We start from the raw sequence: 18942 nt of genomic DNA, 5'->3' as shown, positions 1-18942 counted from the left end.
GTTTCTAGTGGGACTATGTTTACAAGCACAAGAGTTCAGCGAACCACCGAAGAACCGCCCTGCAGATTTACTATTGGTTCTGCAACGTAGGGAGTTTTTTTAAACTCTGAAATTGTATCCGCCCATCTAAACACAAAATCAGGGAGAAAGTCATCAGTCTTTAGTTAAGCAAAGCGTCTAAAGACTGACTTGTGAGTCTAGCCAATCTATAGTTTAACTTCATCAGCCAGGCAGTCAGTGTCAGTCAAGCCCTGAGGAAAAGTGCTGGGCTTTGAAGCCATTTTTCGTAGTGGCCAAATGTGGAATTACCGGGTCCGTCATGTGATGCCATTGGGCTCAAAAAGATATTTTTCACTGACTTAAATTGTGAAAGAGACATCTGTAAACACATTTTTTTGAGAATCACAACCCTCACAAAATGACTCGATGACTGATTTTTTTGTTTCACTACCGGGATTTGATCTGTTCGGTCTGAAATTATATCTGAAGTCTAGAAGAGCCAACAATTAAATAATTTTTATCCCCATCCAAGAACGTGGAGGGCTAAATCTGAAATTAGAAGCTCAGCTGGTGAAGTTGGCCACTCGGCTGCTGCAAGTCTCTATTGTGTTTGCATTATGGGCTTAACAACATGAAAGATCTTTAATGTTTAATGGGACAAAGCTAGAAGCACGCTGATTGAATCAGGTGCTACCTACCTGGTATTACAAGCTGCACCTATGGTTCAGGCTGAATTGGTTCAATTTGAATGGATGAATGCCTTAGAGGATGTATGACTGTATGTATGACTCATGGCATTGCTCCCCACTCTATGAGCCCACCTTCCTACCCTCCCTTTGAGTGTGAACATTCAGACCAGGTATGTAAAAACACTTGGCGGTTGATGTGGTCAGACAACATGACATCTGGCCTTCGATAGTTGACTCATAAATCCTTTGGCACATTCTACACAGGACTAGCATATTCCTCCTTCACTCAACTATTGATGCAGCAGTGCATTTGTTATTCTGGTACCCTTCCACTGCCAGTCTGATGCTTTGTGCACTGATTTTTTCAGATGACAATTCCATAAAAGTGACACAACAGAACAAAAAACAATCCTACTATGCTGTCTAAAGCCATATACATCCTAAAACCAGGGCAAACTGTGGCCTGGTGGGGGTCCTCGGGGCCAGGTTGTGCACTGTGCTGTTGAGATCCACATGAGCCAGGGAAGGCAGGTAATTGAAATGCCATGGCTGAGGCTTTGCTTTGAGGTGTCAGAGTGTGTTACAGCCATGCCTCCAGCCTCTAATCTAAGGTGAGTTAGCGCTGATGTCTGCTGTGCCATGGCTGTATTTGAGATGGCAGTGACCTAAGCTCCTGATCAGGTCCCATTAGGCCCTGCCGCTCGCTGCTTCTCCTGCTGCAGAGCTCACTCTGTCCACAGACAGCCAGCTGCCAGCTCCACTTACCGTCTGTCATTGCTGCGACTATGTAAAGAACAGCAGCCAACACCAGAGCTGAAATAAACTATTCAAGAAGCTGTCAAAGCGTCTCTCAGGACCACTAAATAGAGGTAGGTGTAACTAACGGGTTTTACATTTCTGACAATTCAATTTGAGCACTCATAGATCCCTGATCCTTTGGGTAATAATGTACAGGGGATACAAAAGCATTTTTTTTAGAAATGTGGAAGCACCAGTATTATGATGCAGCAAATTACTGCTTCAGTGCTGCAATTTCAAAGTGCAGAACCACACCAAAAAGGTGGCAAATGAAACCACAGCTCTCAGGTGTCTCACAGCATTCTTATCAACACTGACTGTCACGAGCATCAAAACTGTTCATTTACTTTGTTTAATTTAGGTAGCAGGGTGGCTAATTGTTGATTTCATTTAGTGGCCCTTGATAGTCATAATGTTTGGTGCTCAGAGAGGCTGGCTGTTAATGCTGGATAGACAGGAGCGAGTGGGTGGATGAGTTTCCACTCACATCCACTCTACTCCACTTTTCTATCACGATCTGCCTCTGTCTCTAAATATTCCATTCTACTTCAGCTCCATCTAAGGCGGATATTTACTGAACCTACTGGAAAACACTGTCAGCAGTGCAAAATTTCACATTTAGTAAAGTACTAGACTACTCATGTAGTAAATGAGCCTAGTCATAGTTTATCTGATTTGCATGATAAGTGCCACATTTGCACATCTAACAGAAAATAAATTATTCTCTGCTGCTGCAATTGTGCATCCTCAATGTTGCTATCTGTAACTGGGGAAATGTTAAAGGTCTAGTGGGCAGGATTTAGTGGCATCTCCTGGTGAGGTTGCAGATTGCAAGCAACTGAAACTTCTGTGTGCCAAGCGTGTAGAACTATAGCGATGAACATAAGAACGCGGATGGCTCCATCTAGAGCCCATGTTTGGTTTTGTCCGTTCTTGGCTACTGCAGAAACAACATGGCAGACTCCATGGACGAGGACCCACTCCATATATAACCGGCTCATTTTAAGTTAACAAAAATTCTTATTTTCAGGTGGTTGTACACAAATAAAAACATAGTTCTGAATATTATCTTCCATTTCTGCCAGTATGTCCTCTGAAATTCTACACACTGGACCTTTCAATTCTCAAATGTTGTGAGTTCAACAAAGGATGAGAGATACAATTGTAAAGGTTTTAGATGAAAATGTGACAGACCTACTCTGATAGTATTTCAGTGGCTCTCGTCATATTGCAGTATAGTGGATCTGCAATGAGCATTAAAAGACAAGAAAAATACAGTCAAACAGGACGCAACAGATGCTGGTCTTTTACTTTGTTGCGGTGCTAAAAAGAGCTCCTGTGAAGTGATTTTATGCAGTGTTTTTTAGTTTCTGCAATGTTCTTTACTGCTGTCATTTTCCGTGCTGAAATAGTCAGTTGGCAGTAATAAATCAGGCCATTATTTGGATAATTATCCATGCATGCTTCCATTTTTTTGTGCCTCTAAACAGCAACATCTTAAGAAACATTATATTAGCCCAACATCATTTTCTAGCTGGACTGCTTTGATTTTACCTGTGCAACACTTTTAGTAGAGTAGATGCAGCCTTATAGTAATACATATAAAATGCAATTTAACTGGTTAGTACATAAAGATGAGCCGCTAATCTCCCCTGATGTCCACAAGATGTTGCCGTGTTGCATTAAGGTGCTGTCAAAGCTGCCTTAGATGATGGACTGCCACTGAAGTCAGTGTTCCAGTGTCCACAGGAATTGGGTGCTAATGATCTCACTCGCAGCTCTGCTATCTGCTTTGCAATCTTATATGGCAGGTCTGTTATGCTTGCATCTCTGAAGCATGAAGTACACCAGTTAATATCCATACATGCCTGTATTTATTAATCATTGAAATTAAATGAATAATTACTGATGCTTTTCATTTTTTATTGACTTGGACCCAACATATGTGCCTCTAGAGGAGTCCATCTTCTCTGTCGCAGCTCCTACGAAGTCTTTGACACTGGAGAGGAGGAGTAGGAGATGCTATGGTTTTCTCACACTAATATATAGATATTTAGAAATTAAAGATACAAAATAAAGACAAGACAATGTGCTGTATACAAAACAATTTAAGTAGAGCCACAAAGTATCTGTTACCACATCAATCTGAAATTAGCTGCGAGCTATTTTCACTTTACAGCACATGAAATGTCATCACAGTATCTCTCAGCAATGCTGGAAATGTTTTGTTAAGGAGCCATAGAAAAGTCTGAGGCCCTGTCTACAGGTATACAGATATTCCCCTGTATATAAATAATAATTCTAGCCACACGATCTTTATTTTACAAAACATCTCTGCCCACACTAGAATGCGAAAATGACTCTCAACACGCTCTGGCGTTAGCTTTTTTTTTTTTTTTAATTCAGTCATTCCTCATTGCCATCAATCAAATTCTGGAAAGTGTTCCATCATGTGATGGTTCTACCTGATTCAAAACACTCGTTTCAGGCAGACTTTAAACCAAGTATGCTGAGGTAGAGCAATACTGGGTGCAGCAGATGCCTCCATTTGTCCATTATGTGGTGCAGCAATACTAAGTATAAGCGTAAAGTAGTCATTAGAATGCTAACAAAACATTACCAAACTGGTAGTCTGCCATGACAGACTACTAAAGCAACAATAGGCATGCACGAATTGATGAATTGAATTGATGCACAAATTTACATCATCATCTCCCAATAACTCTGTTGTACACTTTTTACGTGTGGACGAGAGGCCAAAACAGAAGAAACATCTGTTTACAAAATATCTGTGTGTTTAGAGAGGACCTTTAAGTTGAACAAAGATGTAATATGTGAAGTAGTGACGGAGGCTGCATGCATGTGGTGATTTATTGTTTTTGCATAGACAAGTTTAAATCCTCTTGTCTTGAACATGTTGGGTAGAGAAAAGTTAGAGTCCAAACGAAACAGCATTTCAAGAGTATCTATCTCTTGTATCATGATGTATTTTAGAGGGAAACAAAGACATACTAACGTAGCATGCTGTTGCTAGCGAGCTAACTTTTTTAGCTCTGTGCGGTTAAAAGTTTTGCTTAATTGACAAAAAAAAACATGATTGGATTTTAATATACGACTACGAAGAAACTTTTTTTTTGGCATATATTGTTAAAGAGATGGATAATATGACTGAGGATGTGAAAAGGGTTAAAAATATATTTTCAGTTCATCTCGACTTCAATACCACAATCAAGTGTTTTAATGTTGATGAAGAAGTAATTCAAGAAGAAAATGGACTTGCTATGCACAACCATGATAAGACTGCAGATGAGCCGTAACACCAGAAGAGTCAGACTGGATGGAGAGGTACTCAGTTTCCTTTACACTGTTCCACTATTTTACAAAAGCGAGTTTCTATTTAAAGCAGCCATTTTTACGATGTGTGTGTTTGTCACTCCGCTGTGTCATTCCTATTTCCACCAGCCTTTGAGTTGCAGCTCATTGTTGTTGATCAGTGTACTGGGGAGCTGGTTTGGCACGATGACAGGTTGTCACGGATCTGACACAATGAAAGGACTGGCGGTGGACTAGACTTGTAAAAATAGCACCAATGAAAGCAAACACAGACATTAATGAGCCTACTCTAGTGTTGCAGTGGAGTCCCTGGAGGCTCGGTGCTCGCAGGCATCAGTGTGTCTGCATCGGTGTATCTTGTCAAACAAAATGACATGAAAGCTGCACATCTGAAGACCACAGAGATGGAGAGTTTAAAGAGAAAGATGTCCTCACAAGAAAAGTGAGGGTGTGTCAGTACATCTGTGCTGTCTATCTCTACCTTTAAAGTACATCATCATTAATTTAACACTCATTCTAAAGTAATATGCATCCCTACTTTAACAGACAAATCTTTCATACCACATGCCATGAATGCTCACCACTGAAACCATGAGTTAGTGCTAAAGGTGCCACTTCACAGCCCTAAATAGCCTATGATGAATCTGTAATATCATCTGTGTAATGGACTCATGGGACCACAAGGTGTCTCTTAACCTCCACAGAAGAGTTCCTCTCTCCTCTGGAACTAGTCACATGGTTTCATCTCTGAGAACTGGATATTAAAAAACGAGGGAGACGGGGGGAGGTGAAGGGAAGGTAGAGGCTGGATTGTCAGAGTTGGAGCAAATGAAAGTCAAACGGGCTCACGAATACAATACTCTCTGGGGAGAGCTTTAGGCAGAGGTTCCCTGCACAGAGGTTGGGGTTACATGATACCCTTTACACCTTCAGTTATTTTGCTACTTCTTTGCATTGACATTTAAGATATCATGAGCATCAGCTTTTAGCTGTTTTATTACATATATAATCCTGTCAAAAGCTGAATTTCAAGCCCAATGAATGAACACAACTGAAAGACAAAACTCCGTCTAATACATCAGGGGTTCCTAACTTTTTGTAACTTAATAATCACTTCTGATTGTTAAACATTTTTCCGGACAACCTCTCCAAAAAAAAAGATAAACAATAATCACCGCCTCAGGGTTGTATGCCTCCACCAAGTCAAGGTTCAGTTACAGGTTGCATTAATGTCTGTGAAAACATGCATGCTTCAGACACTTCCCTCCAGCAGCACGGACAATCTATACAATCAGCACAGTTTCACGGTGGACACCCAAAATGAGAGTCACCAATTTAGTATCTGACCAAATATCTCCCTTTCTGTTCCTGAGGTATAAAGTTGAATTGTGGCCATAAAAGTGTTTTGCAAAACATTACGATTCCACTGCGAAGCTGACCTTTGACCTTTGCGATATAAGATGTCATCAGTTCAGAATTTTATCCTTTCAGACGTGTTAAATTTTGTCATAATTACAGTAAGAATCCTTGAGTTATGGCCAATAATATGTTTTGTGAGTTCACAGTGACCTTGACCTCTGACCACCAAATTCTTGAATCCAAGTGGACGTTTGTGCCAAATTAAAGGAAATTCCCTCAAGGCCTTTTGTGAGATACCGTATTCGCCAAAATGAGACGGATAAAAGGTCCAAGTGACCTTGACCTTTGACGACCACCAAAATCTGATGAGTTTATCACTGAATCCAATGGATGTTTGTGTCATATTTGATGAAATACCCTCAAGGCGTTCTTGAGATATCACTTTCACATGAATGAGGCAGATAAGGTCAGAGTGACCTTGACTTTTGGGGGACAGACAGATGGATGGACAACCTGTAAACACAATGCCTCCGGCCATGGCTATTGCTGGCAAAGGAATACAAATCTAGAGTTGTCCCTATATTGATACTTGTATCGGAAATGCCTCTGACACTATCTAAAATTCTGGTTAGGGTATCAGCGAGTGCACACGTCTATGCACCGATTCAATATCATGTAATCTATCAATAAGCTTTAAAGTGGTTTCACACCAGATAAAAAAGCATTTTTCCCAGAAAAAAAATGATAGCCTACACATCAAGTTGCTATGTGAAGCCACCGGCAACCAGTGTTGTGAAGCGGTGAAGATTTCATTACAGATAAACCGTGTAACGTTAGCTGTTAGCAAAATGTCAGCAATTTGGCATCATTTTACACTGGAAAGTCTGACCAGTAAAGAGTCAACATGTATGGAATGAATGGGTTCAACTCTGATAGGTGAGCCACGCCATATGATAATAACAGAAATAATTTCACATCCGTACAGAGTTAGTCGTATATAGTTGTATTTTTTTTTTCTTTGTAAACGTGCATGTACAGGTATTGGCAGGAAAGAGAAAATGGCATTGGTGTCGAATGTCAATGTCACCACATTCAACACTCCAAGCTTTCTGCTCAGCATCGCTGCCTGCCATCATGAATCCTAATATTATGTATTCAAGCTCATATTTCCTCACCACATGCTTTGGAGCATTTACTGGTGAAGGTTGTGCCCCATGTCACTTTTTCGTTTCAAAAACCAATCCATTATTGCGTCACTGCATTTGAGGAAATGTCAGCTGGCTGACAGTGGCAAAGCATATTTGTGTCTACATGATGATGTGCTGTGACAGGTGTGGTGATATTACAATGTAACTGCTCACTGAAATTAGGCATTTTAATTTAAGATTTTTTTTATTGATGTCAATTCTAGAGCACATTTAAGTTATAGAAATAACTAGCTTTTTAATTACTAAAACATTTAATTTTTAACTAAAACATATGGTTATACCTCTGCAGCCCACTAGCTAGCACTCTGAGGTTCACTGGTTGAGAATTGCTGTACTACACACTTTCATCATTCACTTATAGAATAAGACAAGAAAAATGATTGCTTCATGAATCAACGGGTTGTCAAAAAGTGATATTTTCTAACAGTTAACAAATCCCATGTGCAGACCCCAACCAACAATGGACTAACACACACCAACAATGTAATTTATTTTGACCCACTCCCACATACGCCACCCTGCTGCCCCAAATACTCACTAGAGCACCAACTGTGGATCAATTCCCTGCTTAAAATAGTCCCTGACAAATGCACTTTCACTTTCTGTTTGAGTAAAAACTACAGTGACCAGATGCTTTTAAAAAACAAAACACTATATTTATGATTTGTACTCTTTGTGGACCAATGGGAGCTGAGAGCCATAGACAGTGTAGGGGAGTCAGGAAGTATTTAGAGACAGAGACTGACCCAGTATTGGTTTGGGATTGGTTGGCAATGACAACAACATAAGAAGAACGTCAGCTTCTTCCTTTAAGACGTTATTCTGTCCACACACTGCACAAAGCTGGAGCCATGTCACCCACTGCAAAACTGGAAACAATAATAATAGAATAAATATATCAGGCTGGATATATCCCTGAGAAATTTGTTCATTAAATCATGTGCAGGAAAATCTACTGTGGACCCAAGAATTAAACAATTAAACTAACTCATCCCATTCCCATGTTTGGTGAACAAAACAACAGCAAACAAATGATGCAACATTTATTGTTTCACCATTTTGAAGTAGTTCCTTTACTTTTAAAGGGATCGAGCAATAAAACAAAGACAGGAATCAGGAATGGGCTAAATTATTTGCTAGTAGACATTAAATACTTTTGCTAATCATACAGATAATTAACTGCCAACTATTTTAAGAATCGATTAAATGGCTTTTTGTTTGGTCATTTTTCAAGCAAAAAATACAGAAACTAGGTCCAGCTTCTCACAGTGGATTTACTGCTTTTCTTTGTCTTATGTGATACTAAATGAAATATCTTTGGATTGACTATAGGTTGAAACACCTTCAAGGGGCAGACTTCACCTTGGGATTTAGGATATTGTGACTGATATCTTTTCTCAGTCTGATATATTGATTGACCAAATGATGAATTGATTACTTTATTTCCTAGGGTTACTTTTTTTAAGATCTTTGTTTTTAGCCATTTACATAATTGCCTCCTCAAGTTGGCATTTGGTATTTTTTTTATCTTTAACCTGGACCCTATTTTTCCATCTTTTGAAACCAGTCCAGTATTGAGTGAGAGTGCTGCAGCCAGCAGCAGCAAAACAAGCTACAATGTAATCCCTGTGGTCGATTAAGCACTGTCAATGTACATCCATTAAAAGTGTTTGTTTTTGTCACGGACAGGCCCAGATTATTTTATGTGTCTGACAAAATTATGAAAAGGATCCCTCCAGAGATAAACCTATTTTGTTAAAGGGTAAGATCATTTTTGTTTAACCAGAAACAGCCCCAAAATTACTATTGTCAAAACCACCAGACTCCAATCAAACACACAATAATTTCATCATCTGAAAACACACTTAATTAAAAGTCGACAGAAGCAAAATAAAACTCACAAAAGCTGACTTGGTTTTTCTTCCCACTGTTCCAACAATCACCAACTCTGGGTTGGTTGAAATAAACCCTTAAATAACCAGTTATATGTGAAAACGTGCTGGCTATATACGTGCTAAAATTACTGTTTATTTAAATGTAATCTTGTTTGTTTGGTGATGGTGATTTTGGGCCTGTTTCTGGTTAAACAAAAAGGATTCTGCTCTTTAACAAAAAGGTCTATCTCTGCAGGGATCCTCTATGTGTCAGACACATGTATTAACAATCTGAGCCTGTCGGTGGCAAAAACAGATGTACAATTTCCCTCAGGGATTACACTGCAGTCTGTTTTGTTTCACTGTCACTTAATACTGGACCATTTTCAAAAATTGTTGTTCCCATTAGTCACTTAGATGCAAAAAACACCGGAAAATAGGGTCCAGGTTGAAAAAAGACAAAGTTACCCTTTGCTTGTGCAATTCAACATGCACCACATGTACTACTGGCTAACCTTAGTGTAGCAGTACAGTAATGCAGTAATGTGCTACTAAATGTTGTTGTACTCTCACTACCTTTGATTTTGAACAGAATTCCCCTATTGTGTTTATAAAACAAAATCTGGGTGACATTTTGTTTCTTACCAAACTAATTTGCTAATGCTAATTAGCTGGGCATGTACTGCACTGAATGTTTTTAATGAACAGGACGTCTTGATATAATGATAAACAATGTTATAACATGATGTAATTTTCCATAACACGTTAACTTCCCTGTGTGAGTATCCACTTATACTAACATTGGCAGTTCTGTCCCAAGGAGTTATTTAAACTGAAATAAGGCCACGGGCTGGGACCAACTCTGGGTTTGTGCTGACCAGAACATTTTGCTGACCACAAGCACATCTAATTCATCATCAGCAATACTCTAAGGGGTATTCCCTCTATATTCTGATGTTAATTGTACATGACACAGCTATTGCAACCCAAGAATTAGGGGCACTGTCATCAGCATCATTTTAACTGCTCCCCTCTTACTCCCACACACAGTTTTCTTGGTAGTACTCCATTTAAACACTAAGTACACATATGATCAAGAGGCAGGCCTGTTGTGCAGAATACCCTTTTGCGGAATGTTTTCATTATTTTGCTCAACAGCACTTATAATCATTGGCTCACCAAAAACTGTATTTAACAAGAATTGATTAGAGTGGGTGCATTAAGATATCTAAGCTTGATTGACAGCCTCTCCAAGCCCCCGAGATTAAGCCAATTAAATAACATTAGGATAGAGAAAAATGTAGTGAAATCACTTCTGACTTTCAAAGCTCGATAAATAAATGCTAAATTATATGACTGACCTTAAAGGTGCTTTATTTCACTGCATATGCATATTGGAGATTAAAAAACACCTATAAATATTAATAGGGGGCAATTTCCAGAGTGCAAATAAGCGGTGCATTATCTCTGTGTGGGCTTAGAGTGGAATCAGCCTGATGCCTCCTCCTTCGCTAGAGCGGGCCAGGCCGACAAAACACTCAAAGACGGACTAATGGAGTGGATAATACTCATTATGTTGGGACACAGGCAGAAGGACTAGGAGTGAATTAATGTACAGTTAGTGCATATACAACAAGATCCATTCATGTACATACACTGAAGAAAAGGCTTCACAAATGCTTTTAAAGTACTGTTTCAAAGACTAACCAGGCCATAACGCGCCATTTTTAGTACCCAACGTAATCTCTTGTCTCTATTTCCAGTTTTAGAAAGCATGAAAAGTGATCTGATTTGTATACATATCCCATTTAAATAGAGGAGAGATTAGAGGCGCATCAATCTTGGCTCAGCCCCAGGGAATGAAGGAAAAGGTTACTAAATTTATCACTCTGCCTTCTGTTGCAGCAGATTTAAATATGGGAGTTGGAGTCTGACTGACCATCCTCGGAGGGAGAATATAGCTCCACCTCTGTGTACTCTCACAGCACAGAGACCATTAATTACACACGCACACGCACGCACTACCAGTGTCCTGCTCCCATGTCTCCATATATATGCAATACAGCAGCTGTGCTGTATGGAGTGACAGTAATAAAGAGCTGTAGACTGAGACATCCAGTCAGTGTTCTCTTTTCTGTTGTCATATCTGCTGTCTTTGGATTCACCAGTTTAGTTCCCACAACCAGATACTGTGTGGCTCTCAGTGTAAATGTTCAGCAGTGTAAACATGTGGAGCCGGTTTGTCCCAATATCTAAATTCTGAAAAAAAAAAAAAAAAAGAAAAGAAAGAAAAATAACTCCAGAAGAACAATGGACCTCATTCACTAATGTGTGCATGGAATTTTTTTTATATTAAGATAAATACGATGTACATGCAAAATTACAGTTGGATTCATGTTACGTGCAGGTGCTAAATTTGTTGACAGAGTACAAAGAAATTCAGGGAAGAAAATATTATTGAATCCCAGATTTGTATAGATTTGTGCATATGCACTGTGAATGAGGCGTCAAGATTTTCTCTTGAAAATCATTTGCACTGTTTGTATTTCATACCTAAATATGCAGCTTTAAATTCTGTTGCTATCCTCATCTATGACTTTTTCCTCTGGGTTTCTTCATGTGTCAAAGTTCTATGTATCAGTGTAACAGTGTAATTCCAAACTGCTGAAAAAGCAGCACAGCAAAATTAACCTGCACATCCTTGCAAACTGGAAGCTTGGTGACATTGATCCTTTTCTCCACCAAGATGGAAGAGGTTCTGTTCTGGTTCTCAAACCTGGAGCATTTCAACCAAGAATAAATAAACTTCAGCGTGAAAGTGTCAAAAACTGCAGTTCCTTAAATGGCCACTTGTGGCTGACTCCATGAGGGAGTCAATCGCCGTAGACCCCCATGTTGAAATGCACAGCTTTACAGCAGAAATAATCATGTTTACAGCCTGGTGCAAAAAAAAAAGTTTTTTGTCTCTTGAGCGAATTTCTGCCTTCATGACAACTGTACAAGGGGTGAATTTATATATTACTCACCTATAATATGCATAATTAAGGATGTGGCCGTTTTGAGTGGCAGGCTGTCACCACAGTCAGCTCCATCCTCTTGTCCAAATTTTATCATTTCTGGCTCCAAAAAAAAACAAGATGGCTACGCCAAGTGCAAGATGGCTACGCCAAGTGCAAAACTCAAGGCTTCAAAACAGGAGCCCACAAACCAATGGGTGATGTCACGGCGGGTATGTCCATTATTTTTTACAGTCTATGTTCAGAACCTGAAAAGTTGGTTCTCAGCCGGAACCCAAAAAATAGCAGCTTATCCTTGATCTGAAGTAGGCTTCGAGGATATCTAGTTTTTCATACTTTAATACCTTTTTGAAATATTACCGAGGTATGAAGATATTACTGTCCGGTGCTAACCCCGCATCTAGTATACCATAATATTGTGATCCTGCCAAAGGTTAACCTGAAGAGTGAACCGTGACAGTATCAGTGGGTGTGCCATGTTGTACAGGTTGAAAAGAGAGGAGGAAGTGTTGCACGTAAAAGCCTTCTGTGTCCTCTTATCATTGACAGTTTGTCCTTGATTATTTTTTTTGGGATACAAAGAATATCTGTAAAGATACGTTTAGCATCTCTTTGGCTACACATCTTTTTTGGGAAGCAGTTAATATGCCAACAGAGGACAGTTATGTAAAAGTGGATGGGAGAACAAAGCGGACAAGGATGGGTTGTTTATGTAGCTGAACAAATCCGTGTGTCAAAATTCACTAAAGTTATGAATCCACTGAGCAAACCACTCAGATTTCCTTGATGGGGCAGTTCCATTGAAAAAAAAAGAAAAAACAGACCTCGAAATGTCGCTGTATAAATGGTGATGTGACAGAGCCTTTTGTGTGCCTACCTAATGGCTGTTTTTGTTGCTGTTTTTATCCAGCGTCTTCATGCCGTCTTATTTTCTTTATTTATGTCTTGGGAAAAAAAAAAATATATATATATATATATATATATAAAACTTTGTGAAAACCATCAGATTGTTGAAAGCTTTTCTACCTGTTTCTCACACTGGCCGTAGTCTGGACCCTGGTCTGGTTGAAAGAAGCATGTTTCTCCGTGGTTCTTTGCCATCTCGATCAGCCCCATGGCCGTCCTCACTGTGGCATTACGAGCGTGGACAAATACCATCACCTAAAACACACACAAACATACATGATGAAAATGTTCCCAACATCAGCATAATACATTATTTATTTTTATTTGGGCCACACCTAAAGTCTGCCATTGTGGTGCTGCTGGAGCTCAGATTATTACACCAGAAAACCTTCTTTCAGTCATCGCCACACATACAGACGGGTGACAAGTCAAAAGCCCAAGATAAAGTGTATTAGTGAGATGTAGTTCCAGACAAGCCTATAACAGCAGCTTTAGTGAACCTTGTCAGGAATTCTTTGAGTGTGTAAAACTCTACTGGAAAGATAAGCAGCATTCTTCCAAAATACATTTCCTTGCTTAGGTTTTTTGAAGATGGTATTTTCATACAAATCAAATCACTCACTGAGCCCTGTGACATGTATAGAAACATCAGCATTCTTTATGGTTCTTCCCTCAGTTATTCTGGGTTCTCCAGTGAGTAGGTGATTGCATTAAAAAACAGGTTAACGTTTTTCTAAATCTATCTGAAAATAAAAGTAAGGTGCCAATATGAACACTGAAACAGGCTTTGCTTGCTGTAATCATTCCTTGTGTTTCTAAAGATCCCCTCCTGACATGCCATCAATGGAGGTAATGTGGGTCCAGTCATACACTAGATGTCAACCTTGTCTTGTTGATTCTTTAATTAGAGGTACTAAAAAATATTGAGAATATAGAAAAAAATGTTAACAACAATCTATAATGATTGTATATTTAATAAGAACCCAGCGTGCACACTGACAAAATAAGTAATAAGTGAAATAAATGATAAAAAAGCAGCCCAATCGCCAGAAATAGTGTTGGAAATGAAATTTTCTGAGAAATTAAAAAATACGTTACATTTGTATGTTACTATGTAGTGGACATGTTGAAACTTTACATTTCAGCAACGCTGTGGTTAATGGATGAGGGCACAGTGGTGCAGTGGTTAGCATTGTCGCCTCACAGCAAGAGGGTTCAGTTTTGCAGTTTGCATGTTCCCCTGTGTCAGTGTGGGTTTTCTGCAGGCTTTCCAGCTTCCTCCCACAGTCCAAAGACATGCAGGTTAACTGGTGACTCTAAATTGCCTATAGGTGTAAATGTGAGCGTGAATAGTTGTCTGTGTCAGCCCTGCAATAGTCTGCCAACCTGTCCAGGGTGTACCCCGCCTCTCACCCAATTTCAGCTGGGATAGGCTCCAGCCCCCCCAGAGACCACTAATAGGATAAGCGGTTACAGAAAACGATTGAATGTAGTTAATGTGTGGTTAGGTTTAGGTACAAAAACCACTTGGTTATCAGTCGATCAATAAATAATAGGGATGTCCTGATCCGATATTCGGATCGGTATCGCCCGCCAATATTAGCAAAAAACGGGCATTGGCATCGGATCGGACTGCAAGGAAAAATGCCGATACATGAACTCCGATCCAGTTTTTCACGGAGTCCGTGCCAGGTTTTCCGGCCAGCCAGCCCAGCGCTCCGCGATTCAAGCAGTCCATTCCAGTGATCCGCTCCAGCTTACTATCAATCCGCCAGGCCAGCATGCAGACGGCAGACACACAGAGGGTAGGAAGAGTAGCGGTCAATTTAGTTAACTGACTATTTGTTTTCTGCTCTGGTTTTTTGAGAGTGATATTTTTATTTGGTTTACACTCTTACTGTTTAAGTGAAGAGCACTGATGGCATTGTTTTGGGCACAATTAGTGAAATCGGTGCCATGGGTGGACTACAAAAACACTACTAAAATAACTGAAAAGGAAAGGCTGCATTTTGTTAAATGCCAACAATGTCTTTATTAGGGGAGCAAAGCACAAGTGTGTGGAGTCTTGCTGCTATTTTAATTTCATTGTTAGACATTTTAAACATTTCTTGTGTTGATTTATTTTCTATTTATTAAGGGGCCAAAGCAGCCAAAGCAACCCAGCTATATTTTTTATTTAATGTTAATGTTCAAGTTTAAAGTTTGTTTATTTAACCCTGTTAACAATAAACAGGTCAGTTTCTCATACCAACTGTTGTGGATCATTCTAACTAACCTGATTAAGTAGTTGTTCTTTGCTTGATCAAACCTTTTCTAACATGACTGACAACAAAATAAGTGAATATGTATAATACGCGCTTGGATCGGATTGGTATCGGTATCGGCCAAAACTCAAGGCTGTAATATCGGTATCGGATCGGAAGTGAAAAAGCTGGATCGGGACATCCCTAATAAATAAATAATTATTTATCTGTCACATGAAATTATACAAAGTACAAGTCCAGTGAAATGTGATGCCATCTGCTCCTGTAACTTGTACACTGTAATTTAATCCATTTTTGCATCTTCTTACATTGCTGGCTGCTGCTTTATAATTGTCTATGTTTCCGGATGGTTGTGGTAATCCGTGGTTTCTGGTTGTGGAATGATTAACTATCCACACATCCCAACGTGAAGAGGATGGCTGCATGGTTGCTCCTACCAAACACAGGCAGTGCTGCACTGCAGCCACCTCTGAACAGCGAATAGCAGTGTTCCACAGCAGGCACAGGACAGCACCTCACATTCCCACCAACACACTAGTCCCTATTTACCATAAATCATGCGCCTCCTCCCCATCTCTCACCAGATTCCTTTGCTCTGTTGGACTGGCATAAAGAAAAAGACCCATGTGGTTGAATGGTGCTGTCAAGGATTTAGCCAGTTTCGGTGAATCAAAGGATATTACAATTCCTGATATCTTGGTATCTGATAAATGACTGCATGGAGGTTCTCCGTTTTATTTTCCAACGCTTGAACAATGGCTAGCAGGATGCTAGCTCAGCTGGTGGTCATCGTCTCCATCTCTTCCTTGATGTTTCCTGATGTTTACATTTGAAAACCTCCACCGGGCTAACTAGATTCTAGCTAGCTAGAAGTCAGCAAAGAGAAGGTTTACAGATTAGTGAGTTGATTTCCACATCTCAAAGAGAGGTGACTGAAAATGCCCACCTCGACATCATAATTCTAATCTTTTTCAAACATTATGGTAAGGAAAAGATCATGTTTTGGCTAAAAATACCCAGTTTTGGGGGCACAATCCCTGCTGGAAAGGAGGTGATGGCTACGTAAACAACAACCACTTTTCATAGTGCTGTCCTGGCTGGAACACAGCGATGTCTCATTAAAAAAACAACCACTTTTCGTGGCACTATCTTGGCAGGAAATGCAGCCGTGACATGCTAAAAAGCACTCGAAAAGTGGTCTACAGAAGCCAACTTGCTTTAGTGCCATGCCATGCACCATCCCGTCCACCTCTCGATGAAAAAGTCCACTCAATTTTCTAATGTTACTTTAGAAATGTTATGATACGTATGAAACACACAAATGTAATGCAGCCATAGTTGGCAGAAACCTACAATGCCAGCATTTTCTTCTGGTGTCTGGGCTGTAAAAAAGTCCCTACTTTCGAGTAACAAGTACCTGTAAAGAGCCTTGACAGACCCTGTTGATATTGTTTTTTTATGTATTTTTGTTACTTTTTAGTATGGAAATTAGACCAAACAACATTACATGACTGCACACACATGCAGCAACCAGCTGCGTGTATGCTCCAAACACAGTGGGTCCGAAGAGACCACTGCAGCAAATGTTATTTATTGAAGGCGTTTTATCTGCACCACTGAGCTGTGTGGAAGCATTGTCGGCAGTAACCGCCGGCTTCTCAGCTTATTAAACTTCTTTCTGGCAGCATGCTTCCCACCAGGAGGGTGGTAGCAAAATCATAAAGGAAATTTCATCCATCAGATCCTCCCAGATGAAATTAATATATGTCATAGCCACTTCTTGACAATTTAATAATGAGCGGGGAAGAGGCCTCCCCAGCTGAGCTGTGGCCTCAGTGGCCTCAACCTACACGCTGGACTGGACCATTGTATAGTTTTAACCGGGGAGATAAAAAAGTTGTCAGTGGTGCAGTAGAATTAAGTTGGTTTACAAGCTTTCAAGGGCTCCAGCAGGACTCATATTAAGTGTGTCTCTGAGGGAGATAATGGGCAAGAGAGAAGGAGGAAAAAAAACAAGAAAAGCTGTGTGTGTATGTGTGTGTGTGAACACTTGCAATAAAATGATGCAGACAGGATAACAACCGTGCTCAATAGGGAGTTCAACTCCTGTAGCAGATGGGAGCTAAACGGTAAAGTCTGAATTCACAATTCTCATCTTCCCAACAGGCCTTCTGAGGCAGAAGAGTGGAAGCAGAATGAGTGGAGGCTGGTGGTTGGTGAATGGGGGAAGGAAGGGGAGAGTAACACTGGGGGAGATAAGGACTTCAGAGACTTTAGATAGCAGGTGTTCATTCCAAAAGGTTCACAAAAATGTTTGCAGCAGGAGGTCCTGTTCATGAAAAAGTTCATAGAAGCATTTTCAAGGCAAACAGTTGTATTGCTACAACAGCATTACTGTGAGCCTCTTTGAGTTGCTCTAGTCCAAACATTTCACAGTGACAGTCTTCATACATTCATGAAGAAGTATGAAGGACATGCATAAAGGTAATTCAAACCCCTTTTTAATATGGCTGCAGTACCTAGAAATCTGGGAAATGCAGATTTTAATGTGGGAAACGGGAATTGTTCAGTAGGTATGATTGTAGTTTCTTTTGGACTAATAGACTGTATGCAGCAGGCACACATTAACTCAAAAACAAACAAAAACATTTGAGCCCAATATCAGGATAAAATAGGGGAGCCAAAGCTGCAAGATCCAGTTGGGCAATGTTAGGTCAGTTGTACATCATATGTTTTCAACCAACTCATTAATGAGTGTAAGTTAGGTCTGTTGCAATTATTACATGATTGCCGGGACACTATTATTTGAGCTGATCATGATCATTAAGCATATTTGTTAGATTTCACAATCAAGGGAAGTTTGCAATTGATTTTATTTTCTGTTATTATAAACATGTTGATATTTAGTGATATTTGATTCTATTTTTTATATATTATGTTGAATATAGGACTACATATGTATTTCATTTTGTTTGTTAATTACCTGTATTGCAAAAAAAAAAGGATATACATGCATGCCGCTTTAGGATCGACTGACTTAAAGGGACAGTTCTAATTTTTTAAAGTGGGGTTTGTGTGAGATATCCATAGACAGTGTATTACATACAGTACATGTCAGCCGGCACACCCCCAGTTAGGAGAACCAGACAAGAGTAGCACCACTGGGGATAAGCAATGCACTGTTGTGGATGGGGGCCAGAAGCAAAATGTATGTTAGCCACCTAAAAAAAAAAATCAGTTTAAGTATACGCTATATTTTGAATTTTACCTTACCGCCAGACAGACCATTCTGAAGGGGAAGCTGTTAATGGCTTTCATTCCCCATCTATGCTCTTATAGCCACCAGACTCCATTGACAAAAAAAAACCATAACAGTAATTTTTTTCAAATACAATAACACAAACACGCTAACTGATTGAGGCAGAAGCAGACCTGCAGCTCCTGTGTTCAGTGATGTTAAATTATTTTTTTCTGAATGAAGTGTGGCTTTGATG

The 18942-nt window shown here is 39.7% G+C and overlaps 1 protein-coding gene across 1 annotated transcript in view; it reads right to left on the bottom strand.

Annotated features, from left to right (window-relative positions):
* Positions 1-18942, bottom strand: part of ascc3 (activating signal cointegrator 1 complex subunit 3) — a 252720-nt gene that overhangs the window by 90808 nt on the left and 142970 nt on the right. Inside the window, exon 14 of the mRNA XM_050047693.1 lies at positions 13305-13439. Within this exon, the coding sequence (XP_049903650.1) occupies positions 13305-13439 (135 nt within the window). The remainder of the gene's footprint in view (positions 1-13304; positions 13440-18942) is intronic.

This window comes from Epinephelus moara, chromosome 6 (assembly GCF_006386435.1).
Source record: "Epinephelus moara isolate mb chromosome 6, YSFRI_EMoa_1.0, whole genome shotgun sequence".
Lineage (NCBI taxonomy): Eukaryota > Metazoa > Chordata > Actinopteri > Perciformes > Serranidae > Epinephelus > Epinephelus moara.
Note: the sequence above shows the minus strand (reverse complement) of the source record. Positions and strands in the feature narration are given on the sequence as shown.